Genomic DNA, 27,767 nt, shown 5'->3' on the forward strand with positions numbered 1-27,767 from the left:
CAAACCTGTGAGGGTGGTGTTGCCCCCAGAAATGTATATAGCCTTGCACCAGTGGGGTGAATCTAAACGTTTCTAAAAGAAAAAAATAGAAAAAGGAGGGAAAGCTATGAAATGTGTGCAGTCTTTTCAGAAAGTCTGATGGCTTTTCAAAATCCCCCATCTTCTCTGGGTTCCCACATCCTTAGCAACCTTATTCAATATTGCACTGTACTGCGGCTTTCTCTCTAACATTAACATTCCTTGGCTCCAGAAATATTCTTCCAGGGAGGATGTTTGCTACTCGTGCAGGTACATGTGTTTTGATTTAACCAGTTTAACTAGGATATTTTAAAAAGAAAAATGATAAATATTTGAAATACCAGGAGATAAAATGAGGGGAAACAGTAAAATCATTTCCTTGCAGATGATTTACAGAACTAGGGAGCCACATATTTTAAAATTTGGCTTCGCTGAGCCTCATAATATAGTTGCTTTGTTCACATCTTGCTTGAATTTAAATAGGAAAAATGTCATAAGGCTTTTTGTCCTTTTGCAGACTAATTATATTCTAACTTCTCATGCTTATAGGGAAAAATGAGCATTCTTTCAGATATGTTCAATGAGTCCCTTCTCCTAGTCTGAATGTTTTTGTTGCATTAAGAAGTGAGAAGAAAGTCTTCTGAATTTTGGCTGTGTTCCAGTGGAAGATTTTTACATACTTTTTACGTGCTTTTTCTGTTTTAATAATCCTGCTTGAATTTCCACACAGATATTTAGTTACTTTCACAGGATGTTCTCTGGATTTAAATAAACAGTCTTACAAGTGTCTGACACAGACACACACGAATTGACAACTGCATGCAAATCTTGCATTTCCCTTGTGAAGAATGGCATATTTTTAGAGTTTAAAAACCCATTTGCTAGCAATTTTTTTTAAAGGGCCTATCAAAGAATAGTCTCCATTAAATGTGAGCATTTGCTAACAGTTGCATCGCAGAGATGCTGTAGTGTTTCTTATACTCAGGCCTGATCTACACTTGAAAATTAAGTCAGTTTAACTACGTTGGTTAGCGATGCAGTTATGCTAACCTAAGCCCCTGTGGAGACAGCTCTAGGTTAATGGAAGAATTTTTCTGTCGACCCAGAAAAGAAGGGTGAAAAGTCCCCAGAATTTTCACATTTAATTTTCAATTTTTCTGTTGAAACGTTGGTTTGAAAGTAAAATATTTGTTCCATGGATTCCTACACACATGTAATCTCCTAGGAGATTGTATTAAACATAGCTATTGTTATGAGAATTTCTGTGATTTACCTATTCTCCAGCATGGTGCCAATTTGAATATAAACACATTTACAGTTATATTTCCTGCAGCAGATTCAATTTAAACACATTCAGTGTAAAAGAGAAGTGCATGTGGGCCTCTGAACATAAAGGGGTTGAGAGGATGAGAAAATTGCAAATGATTGATTTTTCTACTGTAACCCTTTTGCCCCTCTGAGTTGGCAGCAACAAGGGCCGGGTTCAGTATCCAGGGGTTCCGTTTCAGTAACACAATGCATAACCGGCTCGAGCCCCCACCCAATGACCTGGGACACTCACATACCACACCCCCTTGGGTGCCTCTAGGAGGCAATACTTCCCCTCTCGCAAGCACGGAGTCTGAGTGTAGCAAAATCTTTTTAATAAAGGAAGGAATCAATGCGGCATCCCATTGGAGAAACACCACAAACAGGGTTATAACAGAAACCATAAACAAAAACCCACCTCCAAGTACGTTTGGCACTGTCCTTTTTCCCCTTAGGGTTTTAAGTCCAATCACCCCGAAGTCCAAAAACCCAAAAGTCTCTGGTCAATGCCACCCCAGAGTTTGAGAGTTTATCTGTAGAGGTCCCTCCCCCCAGCCTGGGTAGAAAGGGGCACCTTACGTGGTCCGGGGCCAACTGCCCTGCCTCTCCGTGGGTTCTGCTTCCACCTTCTCCACGAACTGCTCCGCTTTACCAGCCGCTCCACGCTGCTCCTCCAGCCGTCTTCAGAAACTGCTCCGCTCCACCAGCTGCTCTGCTCCATGAGCTGCTCCAGTTCTCTCTGCAAATTGCTCGGCTCCGCTCGCTCTGTGGGCCGCTCCACCCGTCCCACAGCTACTCCACTCTGCCAGCCGCTCTGCTGCCACCAGCTGTCCCGTGATCCGCTCCAGCCATCCCCACAACTGCTCCACTCCGCCAGCTGCTCTATTCCACAGTATAGCTTCAGGCTCCCCCACTAGTTAGCACAGTACTCAGTGCTCTCAGCTCAGTTATTTCAGCTCTTAGTGGGGGAGCCCCAGTGCTAGTGCACCATTAGCCCAAAGTGAGTTCAGCTCGGTAACCTGTATTTAGATTCTTAAGGGAATTAAAAAAAATCAACTCTGACATTCCACAGTGGAGAGAGGAGGGGGTGGAACTGATGCTTCTGGCTCTACAAGGAGACTGCACCACCAGGCACAGATACTTGTCCCCAGCCTCTCTCAATTCACTGAGTTTGGGAACCCATGTCCCTTGTCTAGCAACCCAACTGAGGGTGAGTCATTTGTCACCAAGCAGTCCCACAGCTCGGTAGTCTGGGATAGGGAAGGCGTGCCTATGCAAATACACTCTCTGAAATTCTTTCCACCAGATGTCAGGGTAGAGCTTATCCTGACTCTGCTTACACTACAAAAGGCCATTTGAATTCTGGATGATGAAGTATAATGAACAGCAGATACCTATGTGTAGGTGTCATAAACAGATAGTTAAGAGTTAATGTCTCTTTTACCTGTAAAGGGTTAACGAACAGGGAACCAAACACCTGACCAGGGGACCAATCAGGAGACAAGATACTTTCAACCAGTGGATTCTGGGAAACTTTCACAAGAGAGTGCATCAACTGCTTTGTTAGAAGCTCCTGAAATGTGTTGAATTTCAAAATCAAAATCTTGGAGAACTAAACTCCATCGAAGCAGTTTGTTGTTGTTCCCCTTGGCAGTATGAAGCCACTTTAGCGCAGAATGGTCGGTTTGTAGCTGGAACCGCCATCCCCAAATGTATGGGCGTAGCTTTTCCAGGGCGTACACAATGGCGTAGCATTCCTTTTCACTGACTGACCAGTGACTCTCCCTCTCAGACAGTTTCTTGCTGAGAAACATGACAGGATGGAAGTTGTGATCCGGTCCTTTCTGCATGAAAACTGCTCCTATACCACGCTCAGATGCATCTGTGGTTACTCGGAATGGTTTGTCAAAGTCTGGGGCCCTTAGCACAGGGTCAGACATGAGCACCACCTTAAGTTGGGTAAAGGCCTTTTGACACTCATCAGTCCACTTAACTGCATTTGGCTGGGTCTTTTTGGTCAGGTCGGTCAGTGGGGCAGCGATTTGGCTGTACTGTGGTACAAATCGCCTGTAATACCCGGCCAAGCCTAAGAAGGATTGGACCTGTTTCTTGGACTTTGGGACAGGCCACTTTTGCATAGCATCCACTTTGGCCTGTAGGGGGTTTATGGTTCCTCGACCCACCTGGTGTCCCAGGTAAGTCACTTTGTTTTGGCCTATTTGACACCTTTTGGCCTTAACAGCTAGTCCAGCCTGCCTGATGCGCTCAAAGACTTTTTCCAGGTGTTCTAGGTGTTCGGGCCAGGAGTCAGAAAAAATGGCCACATCATCGAGGTAGGCAACTGCATATTCTCCCAATCCTGTTAGTAGACCATCTACCAGCCTTTGGAAGGTGGCGGGTGCATTTCGCAGCCCGAAAGCAAGTACATTAAATTCATACACACCCGCTTGGGTGATGAATGCTGACCTTTCCTTGGCAGCTTCATCTAGCGGTACTTGCCAGTACCCCTTGGTTAAGTCTATTGTAGCTATGAATTGGGCACGTCCCAACTTTTCCAATAGCTCATCGGTGCATGGCATTGGATAGTTGTCTGGACGAGTTACCGCACTTAGTTTATGCTAGTCCACGCAAAAGCGTATTTCCCCATCTGGTTTGGGTACCAGAACCACTGGAGATGCCCATGCACTGGTAGATGAGCGGATTATACCCATCTGTAGCATGTTTTGGATCTCCCGTTCTATAGCAGCTTGGGCATGAGGAGACACTCGGTAAGGTGGGGTTCTAACTGGGTGAGCATTACCTGTGTCAATGGAGTGGTATGCCCATTCAGTCCATCCTGGGGTGGCTGAGAACAATGGGGCAAAGCTAGTGCACGGCTCTTTGATTTGTTGCCGCTGCAGACGTTCCAGGGTGGTGGAGAGGTTCACCTCTTCCACGCCACCGTCACTTTTTCCTTCGTAGTAGACACCTTCAGGCCACTCAGCGTCATCTCCTCCCTGGGCTGTAAACTGACAAACCTGTAAGTCTCTGGAATAAAAGGGCTTGAGAGAATTAACATGGTACACTCTGGGCTTTAGGAAGGAATTGGGAAAGGCTATGAGGTAGTTAACAGCTCCCAGGCGCTCTTGGACCGTGAATGGCCCTTCCCATGATGCTTCCATCTTATGGGCCTGTTGCTCCTTCAAGACCATAACCTGGTCTCCTACCTTGAAGGAACGTTCTCTGGTATGTCTGTCATACCAGGCCTTTTGCTCTTCCTGAGCATCCTTTAGGTTTTCTTTAGCAAGGGCTAAAGAGTGTCGGAGGGTGTTTTGTAGGTTGCTTACAAAGTCTAAAATGTTAGTTCCTGGAGAAGGCATAAACCCCTCCCATTGCTGCTTCACCAACTGTAATGGCCTCTTAACCTCGTGGCCATACACAAGTTCAAACAGTGAAAACCCTAAACTGGGATGTGGTACAGCCCTGTAGGCAAAAAGCAACTGCTGCAACACTAGGTCCCAGCCATTGGAGTGTTCATTGACGAATTTACATACCATGGCCCCCAAAGTTCCATTAAACTTTCGACCAGGCCATTGGTTTGATGATGGTAAGAGGTGGCAACCAAGTGATTCACCCCATGAGTTTCCCACAGTTCTTTCATGGTTCCTGCCAGGAAATTAGATCCTGAATCTGTAAGGATGTCTGAGGGCCAACCTACCGTGGCAAAAATGTCTGTTAGGGCCTGGCACACAGCTTTAGCCCTGGTGTTGCCTAGAGCTACTGCTTCCGGCCATCGGGTAGCAAAGTTCACGAAAGTCAGTATGCACTGCTTTTCTCTGGGTGTCTTTTTTGGAAAAGGACCCAGAATATCCACAGCTACTCGCTGAAATGGGACCTCAATTATGGGGAGTGGCTGGAGAGGGGCCTTGAACTGGTCTTGGAGCTTCCTCACTCTTTGGCACACCTCACAAGACCGGACATACTTGGCAACATCCTTGCCCATCCCCTCCCAGTGGAAGGACTTCCCCAACCGGTCTTTGGTTCTGTTCACCCCAGCATGGCCATTGGGATGATCATGGACTAAGCTTAAGAGCTTTTCTCGGTACTTAGTTGGAACCGCCAACTGTTTTTGTGGATGCCAGTCTTCCTGGTGTCCACCAGAAAGAGTCTCCTTGTATAAAAGTCCTTGTTCTACAACAATCCGGGATCGATTAGAAGAGCTGAGAGGCGGTGGGGTGCTCCATGCCGCCGCCCAAGCTTTCTGAAGGCTGTCATCTGCTTCCTGCTCAGTCTGGAACTGTTCCCTTGAAGCTGGAGACACCAGTTCTTCTTTAGACTGTGGACTTGGGCTTGGTCCCTCTGGAAGCGATGTAGGTGATGGGGTTGTTTTCGTTGCTGGTAAACCGCTCTCCGCTGGTGCACCAGGTGGTATTTTAGGCTCTGGCTGAGCCTCTTGGGTGTGGTTGTCTGCTGCTTCTGCCAGTTCAGGCTCGCTGGCGCCCTCCGGCGTTGGGGTTGAAGATGGGCTTGCAAGCGCTGGCGTTAGTGCTGGCAACGGTTCTGGTGCTGGCTGCTTTTCCAGTTCCTGGTCTGGGACTGGAGGTGCTGTGGCTGTTTCAGTGGTTGGCATGGAATCCAGGTCCACTACCTCTGTCTGGGTCTCTGTTAACACAGACGGGGCCTCTGTGGACGGCTCAGGAACAGGAATGGGTCTGGAAGCTTGCCTGGTTTGGCTGCGGGTAACCATTCCCACTCTCTTGGCCCGTTTCACTTGGTTGGCCAAGTCTTCCCCCAGCAGCATGGGGATGGGATAATTGTCATAGACTGCAAAAGTCCACATTCCTGACCAGCCTTTGTACTGGACAGGCAGTTCAGCTGTAGGCAAGTCTACAGCTTGTGACATGAAGGGGTAAATTGTCACTTGGGCCTTTGGGTTGATGAATTTGGGGTCCACTAAGGATTGGTGGATAGCTGACACTTGTGCCCCCGTGTCTCTCCACGTGATAACCTTCTTTCCGCCCACTCTCAAAATTTCCCTTCGCTCCAAGGGTATTTGAGAGGCATCTGGGCCTGGGGATCGTTGGTGTGATGGTGGTGTAATGAACTGCACTCGGTTGGGGTTCTTGGGGCAGTTGGCCTTTATATGTCCCAGTTCATTACATTTAAAGCATCTTCCAGCTGACTGGTCACTGGGTCGAGGTCGGTTACTGGAGACTGGTGAGGTGGGAGAATAGAGCGTCTGTGGCTTTCCTTGGGTTGTAGGTGGGGTCTTGGGCTGCCCTCAGTTGTAGGGTTTATTGTCCGTTTGCCCCCTGGGGTATTCACTCCCCTTGACAGTAGCTTTTTTCTTTTCTGCCACTTCCATCCATTTGGCTCCAATCTCCCCCGCCTCAGTTATCGTTTTGGGTTTCCCATCTAGGATGTACCTCTCTATTTCCTCAGGAACACCATCTAAGCACTGCTCCATTTGTATCAGGAGGTGCAGCTCGTCCATATTGTTAACCTTTGTTCCTGATATCCAGGCTTCATAATTATTTGCAATGTGGTAAGCGTGTCGGGGGAATGACACATCTGGGTTCCGTTTTAGGGTTATGAACTGCCGACGGGCATGTTCAGGTGTTATCCCCATTCTGTATCTGGCCTTGGTTTGAAAAAGTTTATAATCATTCATGTTCTCCTTAGGCATTTCAGCCGCCACCTCTGCTAAGGGTCCACTGAGCAGTGGCCTCAGCTCTATCATGTACTGGTTTTCAGAGATGTTGTATCCATGGCAGGTCCTTTCAAAATTTTCTAAGAAGGCTTCAGTGTCATCATCTGCCTTGTAGGTGGGAAATTTTTTGGAATGTGGAACAACAACTGGTGAAGTGTTGTTAGGATTGGCTGTGTTCTGTTGCTTAGCCTATTCTAATGCCAGGGCTTGCTGGTGGGCTTCTCTCTGGAGTTCCATCTGTCCTCGGTGGTCTGCCTCTTTTGCTTCTTGTTCTCTTTTGTGGGCTTCTTCTTTGGCTGCTTGTTCTCTTTTGTGGGCCGCCTCTTCCTTGGCTATTTCTGCATTAATTAGTTCTATCCATCTCCTATGTTCGTTTTCTTTTTCTATGGCTTGTTGCCTTGCCCGTTCCTGTTTCTGGGTGTCCTTGGTACTCATGGTTTCTGATGTCTTGTGTTGGGGCGTCCTCTGCTGGTTTACTGTCTGAACTGCTGCTACTCTGCTGCCTGCTTGGGGTTGCCTAGCAACAGTGCCTTTTTTAACTTCTTCTACCTAATCTTTCGCGTTTAAATTAAAACAAAAGAAAACCCTTTGATATGCAAATGTGTTCTGCTGGTGTCTGTTGCTGACCACTTAAGCCTGCTTTGTTTAACAAAAGACCCTTGTTAAACTTTACTGTGTGTGCCCTGAGGCAATCTCTGCACAACCAGAAGGGAGCAAGGAAAAAAAAATTCTGGCTGTAGTTTTAAAAACCCTCTCTCTGCTTATAAGCAGCTAGCAGAGAAAAAAGAAAAATAATAATCTTACTGGCTTTTGCTTTCCATCTTTCCCAGACACTGCCACCATGTCATAGTATAATTCCCAATTATTCTGAACCTTAGCGTCCAAAATATGGGTACTAGCATGAATTCCCCTATGCTTAATTACCAGCTTAGATCCTGTAGTGCTGCCACCAATCAGGACTTAGAGTAGAGTGCCTGATAAACTCTGGTGTCCCCCAAAACCTTCCCTGGGGACCCCCAAGACCCAAATTCCTTGAGTCTCACAACAAAGGGGAATAAACCATTTCCCTTCCCCCTCCTCCTCCTCCCCTCCAGGTGTTCCCTCCCTGGGCTCCTGGAGAGATATACAGATTCAAGCTCCGTGAATCTAAACAAAGGGATTCCCCCTTCTCCTTTCTTCCTCCCAGATCTTTCCCGCCCTGGGTACACTAGGAGATCACTGTGATTCAAACTCCTTGAATCACAACACAGAGAAATCAGGTGGGTTCCCCCCCCTTTTTCTCCCCCTCCCTTCTCCTTCCCTGTTAAGTACAGACTCAATTCCCTTGAGCCTCAACAAGGGGAAAAATCAGACAGGTCTTAAAAGCAAAACTTTTAATAAAAGAAAAAAAGAATAAAGAAAATCACTGTAAATTCAAGATGGAATATTACAGGGTCTGTCAGCTTCTAGAAATTGGAGAAACAGCCTCCTCCAGCAGAAATACAATTTAAAATACTTTTAGCCAAATACACGTTAGACCTCTACCAGCCAGATACACATTTGCAAATAAAGAAAAACAAATAAAAAGACTATACCGCCTTTCTACCTTTGTACTTACAAAATTGGAATAGAAGATTAGAGAGCCTGGAGGTACGTGTGGTCACTCTCAGAGCCCAGAGAACTATCTGTTTATGACAGTAGGGCCCTAGCCATGAAAATCGTGTCACAGACTGTGAAATAAGCCCGTCCCCATGAAATCTGATCCCCTGCTGGCTGCTGGAATGCCACAGCCAGGAGGCTCTTAGCTGCAAGTCCTGTCTGGGCTGAGGAGGGACAGGACTTGACCTTGCCACTCTCACTCTCAGGGGGAGCCCAGCATTGGAGGTTCCTGCAGCTGGAGACTTGTGGAGGTGGGTCCAATCTCCCTCTGCTCCTCGAAGTGCCCCAGTCAGGTGACTCCTAGCTGCAAGTCTCTGGGGAGGAGCAGGACTTGTCCTTCCTTTGCATGGCAGCTCAGGGGGAGGGGGGAGATCAGACCTGCTTCAGAGTACCTTTTGGCTTGGGACCCCACGGCAACACCACCACGAAATTTCAGATGTAAATAGCTTAAAAAGTGAAATTGACTAATTTAAAAACCCTCTGGCTATGAAATTGATCAAAATGGACTGTGAATTTGGTAGGACCATACCTATGTGTATTTGCTGATTCCAGCTGTAACTGTACTTCAAGTAATGGTCTCTATGGCATTCCACTGAGGATTATGCTTGTGCACCAGGCACCCGGAGTCAGAAAATTTAAAAAGTAAAGTCTGTTGGTCCATGCATGTGCCTGGCTCACCTTATGCTTCTGTTCGAGGAGATAAAGGATGGAGTGGACTGACCGCATCTCCAGTTCCTTCTTACCATCGCATGGTCCTGGTCGGAACTCGCAGTGTCTTCATCCCTGACAATCTTTCAAATAAGGATTGTTGTATGTAGTTTACCAGACTATAGTAGTTTTACCAGTTTTATTGTAGTTTTTATTAGTCAATACTTTTAGTACTTTGTTTGGATAGACTTTGGGAGATTTTCAACCCCCTACCCCATGTGCAGGTACCGGACTATGTCCAGCTTATGTCTAGGCTTCAAACGCTGCACCTCCTGCCTGCACTCCTTCTTGATCAGTGACAGCCAACATCATTGCCTTTCCTGCCTGGGGGAAGCTCACATTGCATCCAGGTACAGTATTTGCCAGTCCTTCCCCAGCCACACTTGAGAAGGCCAGGCTCTTTGCCTCCAGCAGCACATCATGGAGCTCGCCATGAGACTGTACTCAGACCCAGGCCAGGGAACTCCCTCAGTGCATCGGCCTGACTCAGCGAGGAGTGCGCCTCCAGCTACCATGTCTAAATCTGGTGCCGGAGGTACCACCCCCATGGACCCCATGGCGGGGCTTAGTCAGGAGGTAAGGAAGCACATCCATGAGCATGAGACTAAGTCTTTCTCCAAATCAAAGATGATGGATGCTCTTTCCACAGGTTTGAGGCATGGGGACAGAGCACAAGTTAAGTCCCATGGACATGAGAAAAAGACCCACAAGCAATGACATCCAGCAGTTCCGAGCACCAATCCATCAGTACCACGAGCACCAGCACCCCACAAGATTCCAAGAAAGACCACATTACTGGCACTGATACCCAGAAAAGAGAGTGCCTCTTACTCCAGGGAGATCCAGAATTGTGGCCAAACCTCAGGATGTGTTTGCATTGCTGGACCCAGAGTCACCCCCTCCATCGGGTCCCTCCACTTCTAAAGAGATCATATCTGCACCCTGGGATATGCCTTCGGTACGGAATCCCTCATCCTCTGCATTGATATGCTACGCTTTTCCACCAGTCCTGATGGTACTGCCATTGGAACCAGAGTCCACCTTCTCCTCTTCCAATGCATCAGAACCAGGAGAAGAACCGCCTGTGTCATACCATTCCTATGCACCTTCTTAGATACTGTTACATCTGTGGCAGCATCTACCACCTCAACACCCTTGGAACCATTGATACCCCATGCCATGGAGCCTCCCACAACCTCCCTCAGACCCAGCCTATTGGGCATATTGGGGATACTGGTCACAAGTACCCCCCTTTGGAACCTGTCCGATCTGTGAGGGAACCTTTGTCTGCCTCCCTTTTAAGGGATCTTTCAGGCAGGCGTTCAAATCTGATGGTAGGGAAGGAACCCTTTAGTCGAGTTCCAGCAATGGCACTGAAACCAGCAAGATTTCCCTCTTCATCTTCAGACCAGGTGGTGACTACAGCATCCCCTTCCTCACCGGATGATTTCAGACAATTTCAGGACCTGTTGCGGAGAGAATTACGGTAAATTAGAGGAATTTATTGATAGCCTGCCACAACATGGTCAGGCTTGTTTTGAGGCGCTTATTGTGGAAGGGAAGCTAGTGGCCAGAATGGCCCTCCAATTGGCAGTAGATGCAGCAGATACTTCTTCCAGCCCCCTGGCTACAGACATAGTAATGCGTGAGGAGTCTTGGTTCCATTCTTCTGGTTTCCCTAGGGAGATACAGAACACTACTGAAGACCTTCCTTTCAATGAATCCCATTTTTTTTAACCAGAAGATGGATGAATAGCTGCATATGCTCAAGGATTCCAGGGCCACCTTTTGATTGCTGGGCATCTACCCTCCTGCTCTGAAGCAAAATTTCCACCGCCAACCACCCATTCAAACACTATAGATCTTCTCAATTCTACTCTCAGAGACTTTACGAGCCTTCAAGAAAATGTCAGAAGGCACAGAGGTCTTGCCTCCCAGGGCCCCCCCTTGCAGGCTTTGACGTTACAGCTGCAACCTCCAGCTAAGAGGTATTTGTGATGCGAGCCTGAATGCCACCAACCTCTATGCCTATCACCTCACGACCCTCCTATTCCCTTTAGGTGTCATTTAGCACTCTTTTCCCACAGTTGAAGTGCAATAACAATGGACAGAATGGGTGCTGGACACCATCCACCATCACTATACAATCAAGTTTATCTTGCTACCTCCTCCAAGACTTCTCTACCACATCAGAGACAACTCTCATGACACCATTCTTCCCCAAGAGACAAACTCCTTGTTACAACAGGGACCAATAGAATACATTCTCCCAAAATATCAGGGAACGGGATTCTGCTCTGAAGAAAGGTGGGTGGAGACCAATCCTCACTCTCTGGCACATCAATCACTTCATCCACAAGCTCAAGTTTTGTATGTTCACACTGGCTCTTTATGAAGGATGCTTACTTTCACATCAATATTCATCTGGCCCACAAACATTTCCTGAGATTCACAGTGGGTCCACCATTTCCAGTACAGAGTGCTTCCATTTGGCATAACCACCACTCCCAGAGTCTTCACCAAAGTTTTTTTCCATCATAGCGACCTATGTCAGACATTATGGTGTACTCGTGTTTCCATATCTCAACGATTGGCTTCTAGCCACAAGGTCCAGGCAATAAACCTATGTGTCAACCCATGTTACTCAACCTTCTTTTGTCCCTCAGCATCAGTGTCAACGTACAGAAATCAATCCTAAACCCTTTGCAGTCCCTCGACTTCATAGGGGCTATCATAAGTTTGGTCTCAGCATGAGCTTTCTTGCCTGGAAACTGTCCACTGGTAATGGACAGAACTCACAATGTGAACAATCAGTGTGTTCCAGTGAGGACTTGCCTGTCCCTCCTCAGCTACATGGCTCCATGTGCTTACGTGACCTCCTTTGCACAACTCCATCTTCACTGCCTCCAGACACGGCTCCAGTCCATTTACTTGCTAAACTGCCACTCCATGGCTTTCATGCTGACAGTCCCCGCCAAAGTGCTATTATACCTCCAATGGTGGACAGACCCACATCCGGTATGTGTGAAGGTTCCCTTTTTTTCTGCCTCACCAGATAAGATGATTATCACTGACATTGCTGGTGAGCTGGGGGGCTCATTTCAGTGACCACATGGCTCAAGGAAAATGGACTCTCAGAGAATCCAGGATGCACAAAAACATCCTGGAGCTCTGAGCTGTGAGAAGAGCATGCCAATTCTTCCTTCCCTTCATCTGCTCCCATGATGGTCTCATTGTGTCAGACAACATCACCAGTGGCTTTTACATCAACAAACAGAGAGAGAGAAAATCTGTGCTGTGTGCACAAGTGCTCAATCTCTGTAATTGCTGCATCAATCACTAGATCCTCTTGTCCTTAGTCTGTCTTTATGGGACACAGAATATATTCACTGATTCACTCAGCTGACATTCTGATTCAGTAGTACACACAACATTTTCACTCCATGGGAGACCCATTCACTTCACAGGTGAACAGCAAATGCACAACATATTGCTCCAGGGGAGCCCTCAGTCACCGTTCTGCTCCTTTGGTCAGACCAACTATCCCCTTCCTCCACTACTGCTCCTACCTCAAGTATTGCATAAGATTCAATGAGACAGAGCAATGGTAATTCTGATCGCTCCCTGCTGGCCTAGACAAATTCTGGTTCTGATATTCTCCACATGTCATCCTGCTCACCAGTTTTCATCTCCATCTGTCAAGATCTGCTGACCCATTATAATATAATATATGGAGATATACATATCTCATAGAACTTGAAGGGACCTTGAAAAGCCATTGAGTCCAGTTCCCTACCTTCACTAGCAGAACCAAGTACTGATTTTGCCCCAGATCCTTAAATGGGCCCCTCAAGGATTGAGCTCACAACCCTGGGTTTAGCAGGCCAATGCTCAAACCACTGAGCTATCCCTCCCCACAAAGGGAAGATCAGACATCCCAATCCACATGCACTACACTTCAGAGCATGGTATTTGAATGGGCATCTGCCTTAGAATGAACATGCTCTTCAGCTGTACAGGATATCCTTTCTAGCAGCAGGAAGGACTGCACCAGATGTTATCAGGACAAGTGGTGACGTTTTTCATCATGGGATCAACAAAAAGGTGATTTACCAGAATCAGTGCGGAAAGATCCCCCTCATATTGGACCACATTCTGTCACTAAAGTCATTGGGTTTTGCCTTCAATTCTTTGAAAATACACCTGGTGGTGATTAGCACATTCCACCCTCCAGTAGGAGGTTTCTCTGTCTTCACACACCCACTAACTGCTATCAGAACCTTCTCACTAACCGATAGCTCCTAATGGGACCTGAATTTTGTTCTCTCTATGCTAACGAAGACTCCCTTCAAACCTTTAGCGTCATGCTCTATGTCCCTCCTTTACATGAAAGTTGCCTTCCTTGTTGCTACCACTTCCATGAGAAGAGATGGCTATGTCAATGCTATGATCTCGGACCCACCTTTCACGATTTTCCACAGAGATGAAGTCTCCCTACAACTACACCCCAAGTTCTTACCAAAGGTAGTTGCTCAATTTCACATACATGAAGCCATTCACTTACTTGTTTTCTTTCTGAAATGATATGCATCTGCAGAGGAATGTTGACTCCATTCCCTCCATGTTCGACGAGCTCTGTACTGCAGAGAATTAAACCAATCAGGAAGTCCTATAGACTATTTATTGCAATAGCAGAGAGAATCAAGGGACAGGCCATCTCTACCCAGAGAATCTCCAAATGAATTTGAGGATGTATCAAACTCTTCTACCAGCAGTCTGGTCTACCTCCCCCTACAGGGATACAAGCTCACTCCACAAGGGCTCAGGCTTTGACCTCGGTCTCCCTTCAGAATGTGCCGCTCATTGACATATGTAGAGCGGCCATGTGGAGTTCTCTACAGATCCTTGCTATGCATTATGACTGCTATGCAATAATCAGCAGTGGATTCCTCCTTTGGTATGGCAGTCCTTCATACTACTGTTCCATCCTCATCCTCGAACCCTCTTCTCCCATAGGTGCTGCTTGTTCATCAACCTCAGTGGAATATAATAGGGATCATTACTCAAAGAAGAAGAGGTGGTTACTTACATGTAATTTGAGGATCTTTGAGATGTGTGGTCCTTAGCTGTATTCCATGTCCCACCCTCCTTCCCCTCTCCTATGGATCTGCTGGATTCGTGATGGTGAAGGAACTAGAAATGCAGTTGGTCCACCCACTCTTTATTGCCTGGGACAGGAGCACTAGGTAAGCCATGGCATGTGTGTGGACCAATGGGCACTACTTTTTAAATTCTCCAACTCCAGGCACATGGTGCAGATGCATAACCCTCAATGGAATACAGATAGGGACCACACATTTTGAAGAACCTCCAGTTACAGGTAAGTAACCTCCTCTTATGGCACAATGTTGTCAAGGGATTTGGGAAGGAAGTCGGATGTGTGACAACTATATACTAAATACCCAGTAAACTCAACCTCTAGCATTGGGATTATATAGATATTGCCTAAGTGTTCTTGAATTTTTGCTTCACTTTGCACCACCGAACAGTGTCATGCTCATAAAAAAGGAGTTTGCTGCAACTTAAGCCTCTTCCTCTTCTCTCATGTAGGACCTCCAGGGAACTGCTTCACAAATAGATCCACAAAATAACAAAGTCCTCACCTTTATCACCTACATTGGTTGTGGGATATCTGCCATATTTTCAGCTGCAACTCTTCTGACATATATTGCTTTTGAGTAAGTATTTGTGCTGTCAAAAACAATTCAAAACAAATTTTTTTTTGTAATAAATAAACAAGCTAACCAGAGGCCAGGATATTTTGTTTGATTGGGTTGGGATGTTTATGTGTCTCACAAAAAGTGGCTGAACACCACTGTGCTCCACTGTTAGACATGGAATGTTTCTTACAAAGAGGCCCAAGCCCAGATTCTCTCTTCCTAGCCTGGCCACTTCGTGTTGCTCAGGCTGGGCAAAGTAGCAGAATCTTGGTCTCAAATAATCTTCTTGAGGGGCATAATGTGTCCTTTTATATATTTTAAAAATCTACCAACATGTTGCTCAGTCTTTTTTTTTTAAACTCCCTGTTTAGGTCTCATAGTTCCTAAATATAACAGGAAAAATCCAGCCCTTTCAGGCTGAAGACTTTCAGTAGAGAGGGGAAGTGAAATGAAGATATGCCATCTATATAACAATTTTAAAAACATCCTACGGAAATGGCAGAATGGCTTAGGGATAACTCTGTAAATTGTAAATTGGTAACCATAGCTGCTATAAATACCTCAGTACATTTTTGCTACTTAACATACGCCTCTGTTTTTGTCTCTCTAGGAAGTTACGAAGAGATTACCCCTCCAAAATCTTAATGAACTTGAGCACAGCCCTGCTCTTTCTCAACCTGGTCTTCCTGCTTGATGGTTGGATTGCATCATTCAACATAGAAGGCCTCTGCATAGCTGTTGCATCCCTTTTGCACTTTTTCCTTCTGGCCACCTTTACGTGGATGGGACTGGAAGCAGTCCACATGTACATTGCTCTAGTAAAAGTGTTCAACACCTACATACGGCGATACATACTGAAATTTTGCATTATTGGCTGGGGTATGTGTGAGAAGATGTATTTCTTAGATAGTGTATATTTTTAAATTATATATTGTTATGCATTCCAGCAGTGCCAAGAGGCTCCAAGTGAGGTTATAACTCCATTGTGCTAGGCACTCAATAAACATTAGAGCTGAGTTAATAATTGATTTTTTTGGTTCAGTGGCAAAACTGAAAAATGCAGGAGGAAAAAATTTCAGGTTGAGCAAAATGTTTAAGCCAAAGTGAAATGAAATTTTTCCAGGTTTTTTTTATGTTTTGTACTCTTCTGTTTGTTTTAGTAAACTTCACTAAATTGTTGAATGAAATGTTGAAAGGAATCAAAACAAGATTTACTGAGCCTCCCTCCAATGCTTCAACCACAAGTAAAATGTATTACTGAAAAATAACTAAGATTCATGAAAGAAGGCTTTTCATTTTTTTCTATAGCAGGGCCCTTTGGCTTCTGCCAGACATGCTGCTTGAATGCAGCTGTTGTGTTCAAAATAATACAGAGCAACACAAAACCATTAGCCTCATGAACAGAGTGCTGATCACAGTCCAGTTCCTAGTTGGCAAGTTCCATATAGTAAAAATAACCCTCATGACTGGCACCCTTGCTGGCAGTCTCAGCAGAGAGGACAAGGATTGAATAGTCCGTGAAACTGACCCTTAGGAGTAATTTCTCCAACACAGGGATGAAACACATAAACAGCATAGTATGAGAGTCTTACACTGATGCTGCTTGTGCTGTATCTCTGTGGACAGAGAGCTTCAATATAGCTGTCAGTCCAGCACCTTTCTCAAGCACTACATTCGCGTTATATTACATAGAAAAAAAGTATGTGGAACTTGTTTATGTAGGGGTGTAGATAGAGGATATAAGAGGATATTGAGTTTTGTAAAAATACAAACTGCAGAGCTTTACATTGTAGCTGAAGGAATAAAAGATACACAAGCTGTTTTCCTATACAAGGATAGTTGGCCTGGGAGCCAGGAACCGTGGGGTCTCCAGCTCTCTGTGAACTTCTTGTATGACCTTAGGCAAGTCATTTAAGCCAACATTGTCAAACATGAGTACCTACAATTAGGCACCTAAATTCATATTTCGGTACTTAAGTAAGTGGCTTGATTTGGGTGCTCGGCCCTTCTGAAAAATCACTGCAACCTGATCATTAGAGTCTCAACCTTTCTGTGCTTCCAGCAACACTTTCAAACTAGGAGTCTAATGTTACACATCTAAATAAAAGAGGGCCAGTTTTTAAAGGGATTGTGTGCACTTGTAGCTCCCGCTGATTTCAGTAGAACTAGTTAGTGCTCAGCACCTCTAAAAATCAGACTGCTTTAATTGACATGCCTGTGTATGGATTTGGGAGCCTAACTTTAAGCAATCAGGGTTGAACATTTTTACTTTACTTTCCCCATGTGTAATAATAATATTTATCCCTTAATTTCTTAATGCTTAAATTACTTTGAGATCCTTAGATGGAGATTTGACATTTATATAATTTGTGATAAATCATTTATTTCATGTGGTTCTTCCATGCTGTGGTACGTCATGGACAGCTCTAGAGTTATATGGCTACCTCAAGATACTCTATGCTAAAGCAAACATTTTCAGCTCTTTTGATCATCAGTAATGCAGTGTTGTCTGGACGTTTCAGATGCTTTGGGTTTTGAAAACAAAAATACAATAGCTGTCTCTTGTATTACAGGTTTACCTACGCTGGTGGTAGCAATTGTATTAGCAAGCACAAATACAAATGCAAGTCGTATCTATGGCAAAGTTGTATATGGCAGAGATGCTAAAGAGCAAGGAGGAGATGATTTGTAAGTAATTTAAAAAAAAATCTGTTACAGTTCTGTGTTTGCATTTTGCAAAGGATTTGCAAGTGGCCAAACTGGCACTCATTAATTGTCTCATAAAGTTTGTAGATAAAGAACAAGAAGAGGGTGTGATCATTATCTTCTAAATCAGGAGTGGGCAAACTACAGCCCAGGGGCCACATCTGGCCCTTCAGACATTTTAATGTGGCCCTCGAGCTCCCACCAGGGAGCAGGGTCCTGGGCTTACCCTGATGCAGTGCTTCAGCCAAGGAGTGGGGTCAGGGGCTTGTCCCGCTCCGCGCATACTGTGGCTCTGTGTGGCTTCTGGAAGCAGCAGCATGTCCCCCTCCAGCTCCTACACAGGGGCAGCCAAGGAGCTCCAAACGCTGCCTCTGCCCCAAGCACCGCATCCACAGCTCCCATTGGCTGGGAACTGCAGCCAATAGGAGCTGCCTGGCCGCCCCTTTGCATAGGAGCTGGAGAAGGGACATGCTGCTGCTTCCAGGAACTGCTTGAGGTAAGCGCCAACCAGAGCCTGACCCCTCCTGTGCCCCAGCCCATTGCCCCAGCCCTGATCCCTGTCCCACCCTCCGAACACCTCAGTCCCAGCCCAGAGCACCCTCCTGCACACCCAACCCCTCAGCCCCACCCCAGAGCCCACACCCCCAGCTGGAGCTGCACCCCAACCCCCTACCCCAGCCTGGGGCCCCCTCCCTCACCCTGAATTCCTCATTTCTAGCTCCATCCCAGAGCCCACACTCTCAGCCAGAACCCTTACCCCCTCCCACACCCCAACCCCCAATTTTGAGAGCATTCATGACCCACCATACAATTTCTATACCCGGATATGGCTCTCAGGCCAAAAAGTTTGTTCACCTCTGTTCTAAATTGTTTGCTTCTGAAGCCTTCTAAAAGCTCTGAGAAAATCAGAAGAAATCCTACTTTACCAAAAGCTATGTACAAAATATCTCCATGCTGCTGAAAGTGAATAACTCATAGCTTAACAAAATAATAATAATACTGTGTTTGGTTTTGTCTTAAGTTTTTTCACTTTTTGATGAAAACGAAAGATTGTTTGGGGGGGGAAGGGAGGAAGACGTTGCTTAACAATCATGTTTCCTTTGCAAATGAAAGGCCTTTTCACAATGTAAGCCACTTGGCACTTCTGTGTTTCACATTTTTATGTAGACATCCCAAACAATCTCAGAGAAGCTTATTTTCTCACTGACTGTATCTTATCATATTATCAATGTCTTGCATGATAAAACAACACATTGAAAAAAATGCCATTATATCTTCTCATTAAAACTTCATGTTAAACATTCCAGTTCTCTCAGGCAACCATTTGCAGCTAAAGGAATGAGCGACATAGGCGCAACTGATCCCTGGCCTAGTGCCTGTGATCATGATTGTCTAGTGGCTAGCCCCAAAGATCACCCAGAATGCTACTTTCTTAAGCTCAAGTAGTAGAGAGCTGAGTTTTTATGCTGGCGGTCCAAGTTTCAGTACCATCTGAGAGCTGTGAGCATGTGTATGCTGCCAGTTTGTTACACCAATATACAATGTTCTATCTTGAGCCTGAAGCCACTTCAGATTATAGTAGAGCATTGCATGGTGGGACTGTGGTTCCCAAAGGCTACATCTATATAGTAAACATGAATTTTATATACAGTAGGTACATCCCTCAGGTACCAGGTAAGATACCAGTGTGTTCCTTAGTTACTCATAGATGCCCCAGAACTTCACCCTGCATAAAGAAATAAAATGGTCAAAGGTTTTGGTTGTTCCACAGGAGAAATCTTATCTGTACAGCAGTGGAGACAGATGTAGATTAGTTTTACATGTAATGATTTAAATAACTAAAGAGGAGCACAGTTATTAGTATCTAAGAATGACTGTTTTTTGTTTTGTTCTTAAAAACAGCTGCTGGATCAAGGATAAGGTTGTCTTTTATGTGACTTGTGCTGGTTACTTTGGAATTATGTTTCTTATGAACATAGCCATGTTCGTGGTGGTGATGGTGCAGATCTGCGGAAGGAATGGGAAACGAAGCAATCGGACCCTGCGGGAAGAGGTCCTGAGGAATCTTCGTAGCATGGTCAGCCTGACCTTCCTGTTGGGCATGACATGGGGTTTTGCCTTTTTTGCATGGGGCCCCTTACATCTCCCTTTCATGTACCTGTTCGCAATATTCAATTCATTGCAAGGTAAGATTAATTCCATTTCAGTAAACCAAGCAAGGATTCAGCTGCTGATATTATGGAAGGGAGTGCTTCTAGTGATTTGACCAGGGGACTTGGAACCAGGTTTCTTGGGATCTGTCTTTGGTACTAATTCACTGCGTAAACATGGGACACTTAATTCTATCTGTGCCTCACTCCCCATCTGTAAAACAAGAAGGTCTACCTCACATGGATGTTGTAAGTCTTAATTAATTAATGCTTGCAAAGTTCTCCAAGTCGACCAGCCTTGCTTTTGCAATTGCTCATAGTTGAAAGAAACGCCAGTGCTTACAGCATTCTGTTCAGGCCTCTTTCCTTTATTGAAGATCTGGGGGGGTATTTTTCCAGCATAACTTATCCTTCAGGTGTGGAAACTTGTAATCAAGTTATTGTACATCATAAATTATAGAAATATTCCACTGATATTTAAAATAATTTAAATTCAAGCAAATTTGTGCATACACCACCCAACATAAGAATCCCCTGCCCCACAAAAAAAAAATCAATAAGAGACCATATTATCCCACCAACAAATAAATATAGAGATAAAAATAAATCTTTCCAAAGGTCAGCAAAATCTTTCCTTCATGGAAAAGCACTTAACATTTGTTCTGTGTGGATTTCATTCTATCCGCTGCTACAGATGAAACAAATTTCCTGCTGTAAGAGACTTACTAAGCTTTCATAGGAAGAAAATTATATTGGTAAAATGTGAGTCAAAATGTCCAAAAGGTGTTTGAATCTGGTGTTTTAAATATTTTGCCTCCCAAGGAAATATTTAGTGTTTTAAAGATTTTTCCACCCCAGATTCTGATATGATTTACTTCTGATTAAGGATAAAGAAGTATTTGCTGTAATGTATCAATAAGTAATACACAGGGTCTAGAGAGATCGGAAGCATAGGGAAGAACATAAAATGAGATTGAAAAAAAGCAAGTTAAGGATCTGATTCAGCAAGTGCTCTGTCACGCTGCCTTCAGCAGGGTTTTATGTACAATGGGCCCGCAGAACTGACCCCTAGTTCAAAACCTCCAAGGAATCTTTTTCAGTGGGAGAGGCATACTCTAAATGCAGTAATGTCAAAAGAAAAAAAAGAAACGGGGAGGAAAAGAAACCCCAAGGAATGAAAGCAGATAGCAAATTAAACATGTGCTTGTAATGCAGTATGGTGGCAGAAAATGCCAGCATTTTAACTTTGAGACTGTCTGTACAGAGGCATTACAACATGAAGCAGGGAGATGATAATCCTGTATAAATCACCAGCCTGTCTGGAACTAGAATATTACTTATATTTCTGGGCATCTCCACACTAGAAAGAGTTGATAAACGGAGGAAATTCAGAGAAGATTAACAAAAATCATTGAGGCTGGAGACATGCACCTAGGAGTAATGAGGTGAAACTGAGCAGTGGAAAATGTAGGATATATATCAGGAAATATTTCCTAATAAGAAGATGCACTAGATTGTGGTATAAGTCTCATTGTTGGAGTCATCTATAGTGCACACCACAAACCATTAAAATACACTGAAAAGCACTTCCTGCAGATGGAGTAGGGGAGTCCATTAACTTGTGGGCTTTAGGGTACCATCAAAGAGATACATTAAGGCCCCAACTCAGCAATGCACTTAAATCCAAGTTTAACTTCCAGTTTGTGAGAAATCCTGTTGATTCCAATGGGGCTACTCATGTGCTTAAAGTGAAGCACACACTTTAAGTAATAGAAAGGGGAAAATCATGTGTTGTATTTGCTCTGATGCAGTAACATACTTTATATACTAGAGGGATGCACACTTCATTGATCTTATTTACATATTAGTGATTCCTTCCATCCCTCCATTCCATCCCACAAGCTCCTTGTGTACCATCCTCCTATCCCCCTCCATTCCAGGGACTCCTTGCAACTTCCACAGGCTTTTCCAGCTGGGGTTTCTGTGCAGCCCTTCTCCCCTCCCTAATACCAGGGTCCCCGATTCCCCACATCCATGACAGGAGCTCTGTCTTTGCCCCCATTTCCTCCTCCCCTGATAGCAGGGCCCCCCCAACCTACCCCACACATCAGGATTCGTTGTGCCCCCTATTCCTCCCCCCATATTATGGTCCCCCATTCTCCCTCCCCATGCCAGGGGCTGTGTGCACACTCCTATTTCTCCCTAGCCTCCCCCCCAACAAACCCCCAGTTTATTTTTTTTCCTCATTGTGTGATAAGTCATGCAGGAAGTAAACATGTCAAACTCTGTTGTGAGGAGCGGCAGAGATGAGATGGGGTATTGTTATTCTAGAAGGAGTTAATGGGTGCCATCAGCCAGTTATTTGATCTTGTCATGGTACAATTCCCCACTCTGAACCTTAGCGTCCAAAAGATGGGGTACCAGCATGAATTCCTCTAAGCTCAATTACCAGCTTAGAACCCGTAGCTCTGCCACCAACCTGGAATTCCAGTGCCTGGTACACTCTGGTCCCCCCAAAACCTTGCCCGGGAACCCCCAAGACCCAGACCCTCTGGATCTTAACACAAGGAAAGTAAACCCTTTCCCTCACCGTTGCCTCTCCCAGGCTTCCCCTCCCTGGGTTACCCTGGAAGATCACTGTGTGATTCAAACTCCTTGAATCACAAAACAGAGGACAATTCACCTTCCTCCCTCCTTCTCTTTCCCCCTCCCAGACTCTTCCTGAGAGAGACAGTAATCCTGACACAGAGAGAAATTAACCTCTCTCTCCCTCTTCCCTCCTTTCTCCCCACCAATTCCCTGGTGAATCCAGACCCAGTCCCCTGAGGTCTCACCAGAACAAAAAAAAACAATCAGGTTCTTAAACAAGAAAAGATTTAATTAAAGAGAGAAAAACAGTAAAAATTATCTTTGTAAATTTAAGACGGAATAGGTACAGGGTCTTTCAGCTCTAGACACTGGGAATACCCTCTCAGCCTAAGTATACAAGTACAAATTAAAATCTTTTCAGCAAAATACCAATTTGAACTCCTTCCAGCCAAATACACGTTTGCAAATAAAGAAAACAAACATAAGCCTAACTCGCTTTATCTATCTAGTACTCACTATTCTGAATCTATAAGAACCTGTATCAGGGAGATTGGAGAGAAACCTGTTGGTCCCTCTGAGCTCCAGAGTGAACAACAACCAAAAAACTAACAGCACACACAGAAAACTTCCCTCTCTCAAGATTTGAAAGTATCCTGTCCTCTGATTGGTCCTCGGGTCAGATGACAGCCAGGCTCACTGTTCTTGTTAACCCTTTCCAGGCAAAAGAGATATGAAGCAGTTTTGTTCTATTAACTCTTACTTATCTGTTTATGACAGATCTATAGACAACTGCAAAGTTGATTGCAACTGTGGCTGTACTAATCAAATTCAGAGGCTCTCTGTATCCCCCACACACGTGTGTGTGCGCGCACACACACACACAAACTTACTGCAGAAAATTGAAAAGGGAAAAACAAGGTTCTGCCAACTGATGCCTAGAACTTTCCTTGAAGGCAGTGTAGTTGTAGCTGTGTGAGTCTCAGGATCTTAGGGAGATACGGTGGGTGAGGTAATTCTCTCTTTTCACCAGCAGAAATTGGCCCAGTAAAAGATACCCTCTCCCATCTTGTCTCTTGAAACTTTCCTTCACATTTTGGAATTGATCAGATGCAGCATCCAAAAGTTACTATTTTACATAAAGAAAGACCATTAGAAATCCCATCACTCCCTTTGTAAGGCTTTCACAAGCTCAGTAGTTAGGATTTTAATTGGTTTTGTACTTCCTGAATTTTAGTTCTCATCATTTTTTTTGGTCAACTATCAGATAATTCACAAACAACATTTTTCATTATTCAACCATCATCACAAGATAGCAAAGCAAACAAGTTGCAGCCCTCACTGACCTCAGTTTGGGCAATGTTTTAGAGTAGAGACCCACGTCCATGCCCAGTTGTATATGCCAAAGTGCACCAGTGCCCAGATACTGAGATCTGTGCTAGCACGTTTTTTTTTTGTGATTCAGAACAATGTTTTCCAAACCCTGCACTGTCTTGTTGTTCCACCCTCTAAAACCCAGTAGACTGAATTAAGCATGATTAGGAAATGGAAAAATCTCCAAAGAAACCCAGTTAAGCGTTTAGGCCCACAACAGACCTCACATAAATCATTTTTCAGATATAATCATTTAGGGATCAGGCTTTAGAATTTTGCCCTCAGGTTCAGCCTTGGCTCTGCCTCAGTTAATGAGAATGAAGCAAGCACATGCCAAATCAGAGAGAGATGGAAGATTACACAACTGACGCCTACCTGTGAAGGGCCAGGATCATGTTATAATTCCTATTTCTGCTTTCAAAATTAGCACTGGAGTATCTCTGTGGAACTATTACAGTTGTACTGTTAACCCAAATTACAAGATTCTTACCAGCACAGGACTGCATTCTGAAAATGGGAGGCTGTAGATCTGCATGCAAACAAAATTCTGCTTACAAGTGTGTGCACCTGCATATGTGGGCACATTTACAGCAAGTGTATGCACAAACCAGGCAGAGATGGCTAGTTGAGCCACCTCCATAGTAATTTATAAATGTATTTTCCCCATTTTCACACTCATTTGCAGTAAATATTTATGCAAATAGTGATGATCTTTTTTTGTGCACTGTATTGGTGCAGAGACATCCAGTCTCCAGTATTTAAAAAATTGGCCCTGTACATCAGAACACTAGGAGTTAAACAGGAAAAATCTCCCTCTACACTTGGCTTTGGGGGTCTTGATCTTGTCATTTTATGAGTGCAAAATGCTCATTCAAGTCAATGAAAGTCATGGCTGTGTAAAATCTAGAGGATGGGTAAGCACCCAGTGACTCAAGCACCTGTTACCTTGTACACCGCAGTAATGCAGGTTGATGCTGAAGACCAGTTCATAGTGGTTTTCAGAATGTTTACAACATTAAGATTTTATACAAATAAAATTTTGATTTATCCATTTGTTTGCATTGCTCTCAGGTTTATTTATATTTGTATTCCACTGTGCTATGAAAGAGAATGTGCAGAAACAATGGAGGAGGCATCTCTGTTGTGGCAGATTCCGACTGGCAGACAACTCAGGTAAAAAAAAAAATGCATGCACATTTCATGGCTCCATTTCTGAGATCAGAAATAGACTGGAAAAGGCCAGGTGCACAGCTTGGGTCTCTTGGATTTAACACAATTTAGGCCACAGATGTGGAAAGAGTAAGGAACAGGATTATTAATAGCCTATGACTGTAATAATGATTGCCTAGGGACTCTTCAGAGAGTGCTCCATAAAAAAGTCTCCAGTCCTCACTTTACCAGCTGGCTTCACTGGAAAAATTAAATTTTGTATTGCTGTGAGCATGGCTTTGGAAGTCCCTTTTGTTTTACAGCAACAGTGATTCACTGTTTAAATAAGGATTCAGAGCGTCAAATCCTGGCCCCTTTTCCTTATGTATGAGGGGCTTGTGCCAGACCAAGTGGTCCTATGAGCTATCAGACTAATGTGGAGGAAATATTGGAGGTGCTTCAGAAGAGCCATATGTTGAACTGATGAGGCAGAGATCTTTCAACGCCATATGTATCCTGTGTGCATCCAAGCTCTTTTCCCCCAATATTATAGCCATAGAAACCAGAGTAGCCAGAAGAGATTTACAAGCGGCAGAGTAAAAGAGGCTTGAGCACAACCAGAAATTGATGTCCCTTCCTACAAACAGGATCTCAAAGTGGAAGGGAATGTAAGGTCCCTTTGTGGGAACTCGCTACTGCTGCTCCCCATAGCAAACAACTATTGCTCTGGACCTTCCGCTGGCACAAAAGCCACTTCCCAATGTGTTGATAATATTGGCCCAACTCCACGGCTGGTGTAAATCAGCATTGCTCCACTGAACTCACATTAACGTGCCATAGTTTGATATATTCTCAGAAATATTATTTTTTCTATGTAAACCATAAATCCACTGTCTGACCTAAAGATTTGAAGTGAGTTGCAGCAATGTGGATGCTTACACTTTTGACCATATGATACTTACTCACAAACCCAAGGTCAGAGCATCGGCTGGTGTAAATTGGTACTGTGTGTGACAGCACGGCCATGGGCAACTTAGTGTACTACTATTTTGTCCTAATTACTTTAATGCGAGCAGGTGAGGTATTCTCACTGTAAGCTGTGATGCCTCTTATATAGTCATTTCATATTAAGAAATCCTGACTCATGAAATCAAAGTTAAGACAAACTAGGAAAGATACATTAATTCTGATCAGGTATCCAGATTATTTCATGCATTCAGTTTCCAACATGCATGCTGTAAATCATGAACTGGCAGCTGCAGATGGACCAAATTATTTCCATATTTTTACACTGCTGTTGGCAGCCTTTCGGGAGGATAGCAATAAAAGTTTGAAGCATTCAAGGGCTTCAGTGGTGGTACTTTCTGTGGCATAATTACTTTTTATACTTACCAACTCTTCACTGCTGGCTGGTTTGTTAGGGAGGGTCAGCATGACACCATTAGCAACTGGAAGAGTAAATCAAATAAGATTTTAAAACATGATCAGATTATAATGAACTTTAGAACACAATCTGATCAAAAATCTGTATGTTGTCATGGTTAGCACAAAAATAGTAAAATTCACCCTAGTGCAAAGAGTCGATATAAAATCCTACTGCTTACATAAACCAAACCACCCATTAAGATTTAAGTGGTACATAGGTCTTTGCTTGGGCCCCTCTGTATGTGAATTACTTTCCTCCCAGAAGAATAAATTATAATAGAACAACAAAAGGAACAAGGACTTGAAACTAACCTTACATGCAGGTATGTGTTGCAATGTGTTATGTAAAATTAGCTGTTAAATTTACTCCTGTACGTACTAATTTTGAAACATACATTGTGAGGTTTGGAATGTCAATATTCTAACAACATTTAATCGTGAAGTAACTTTTTATCCTAATTTGGGGGAGGGGAGTATGGCTTGGGGAGGAATTGTTTGTTTCAACTGTAAGAAAAGCTTAGTTTAACATTGCAAATTAGATGCAAATTAGATCATTTAAAGTTATTCCATTCAAATATATATTATTATTATATCAGTATGTTAAGTACTGTACACATATATAGGAAAACCCAGGTCCAAATTAAGCAGTACAAAGCAGCCTTAGATCTAGAAGATCCAGCCCCCTTATGATTCCTTCTAGTAGGGGAATCCCTGCATGGAGTAGCCAGAGTAATAGTGCTCACACACCCCTTCTCCTGGGTTCCTCAGCACAGAGGATATGGCCAGGGCAATCTCAGACCCCAATAATCTCTTGCTGCTGGAATGTCTAGCTGGGTGTAAATTAGAATCCAGCCACCCAGATCCAGAATTGCAAGAGTGCAAAGGTGACTAAAAGTCAACCTTGGTTCTTCCCGCTTCACTCTTGATGAACCTGCCCCACAGTCCTTGCCCTACAGAACACACAGTCTAAGATTTAAAATTATGGAGGTCCTTGGTTATCTATGCTTGTGAACCACATTTCTTTGCATTGTTCTTTTTAATCATAGAAAAAGAGTAAGGACCTGATTGTTTATTCTTTGTGCACCCAAAACTTGCACTACAGGGCCCTAATCCCTGCCTGGAGTCTCTTGGCATTACCAGAATACAAATAAAGAATAGTAGTTGTTGTTAATTTTATAAGAAGTATTATACGAAGTTTGGCAGTGCCATTTTTTACTATCTCATCAACAGAGGCACTGACTCCATTGGTGCTCCAGCAAAAAAATAATGGGTGCCCAGCAGCCCCCCCCCATTAGC

At 44.2% G+C, this 27,767-nt stretch overlaps 1 protein-coding gene across 5 annotated transcripts in view; it reads left to right on the forward strand.

The window, feature by feature from the left end:
- The window catches only part of ADGRG6 (adhesion G protein-coupled receptor G6), a 175,485-nt gene that overhangs the window by 137,554 nt on the left and 10,164 nt on the right, over nt 1-27,767 (forward strand). For all 5 annotated transcript variants that reach the window (XR_003999617.1, XM_030556456.1, XM_030556457.1 and 2 more), the window contains 5 exons: nt 14,972-15,099; nt 15,692-15,960; nt 17,655-17,769; nt 19,690-19,973; nt 24,969-25,070. Coding sequence is in view for 4 of the 5 variants with exons in the window: in XM_030556456.1 (XP_030412316.1) it covers nt 14,972-15,099; nt 15,692-15,960; nt 17,655-17,769; nt 19,690-19,973; nt 24,969-25,070 (898 nt within the window). In the remaining variant the exon portion in view is untranslated. The remainder of the gene's footprint in view (nt 1-14,971; nt 15,100-15,691; nt 15,961-17,654; nt 17,770-19,689; nt 19,974-24,968; nt 25,071-27,767) is intronic.

Source organism: Gopherus evgoodei, chromosome 3 (genome assembly GCF_007399415.2).
Source record: "Gopherus evgoodei ecotype Sinaloan lineage chromosome 3, rGopEvg1_v1.p, whole genome shotgun sequence".
Taxonomy (NCBI): domain Eukaryota; kingdom Metazoa; phylum Chordata; order Testudines; family Testudinidae; genus Gopherus; species Gopherus evgoodei.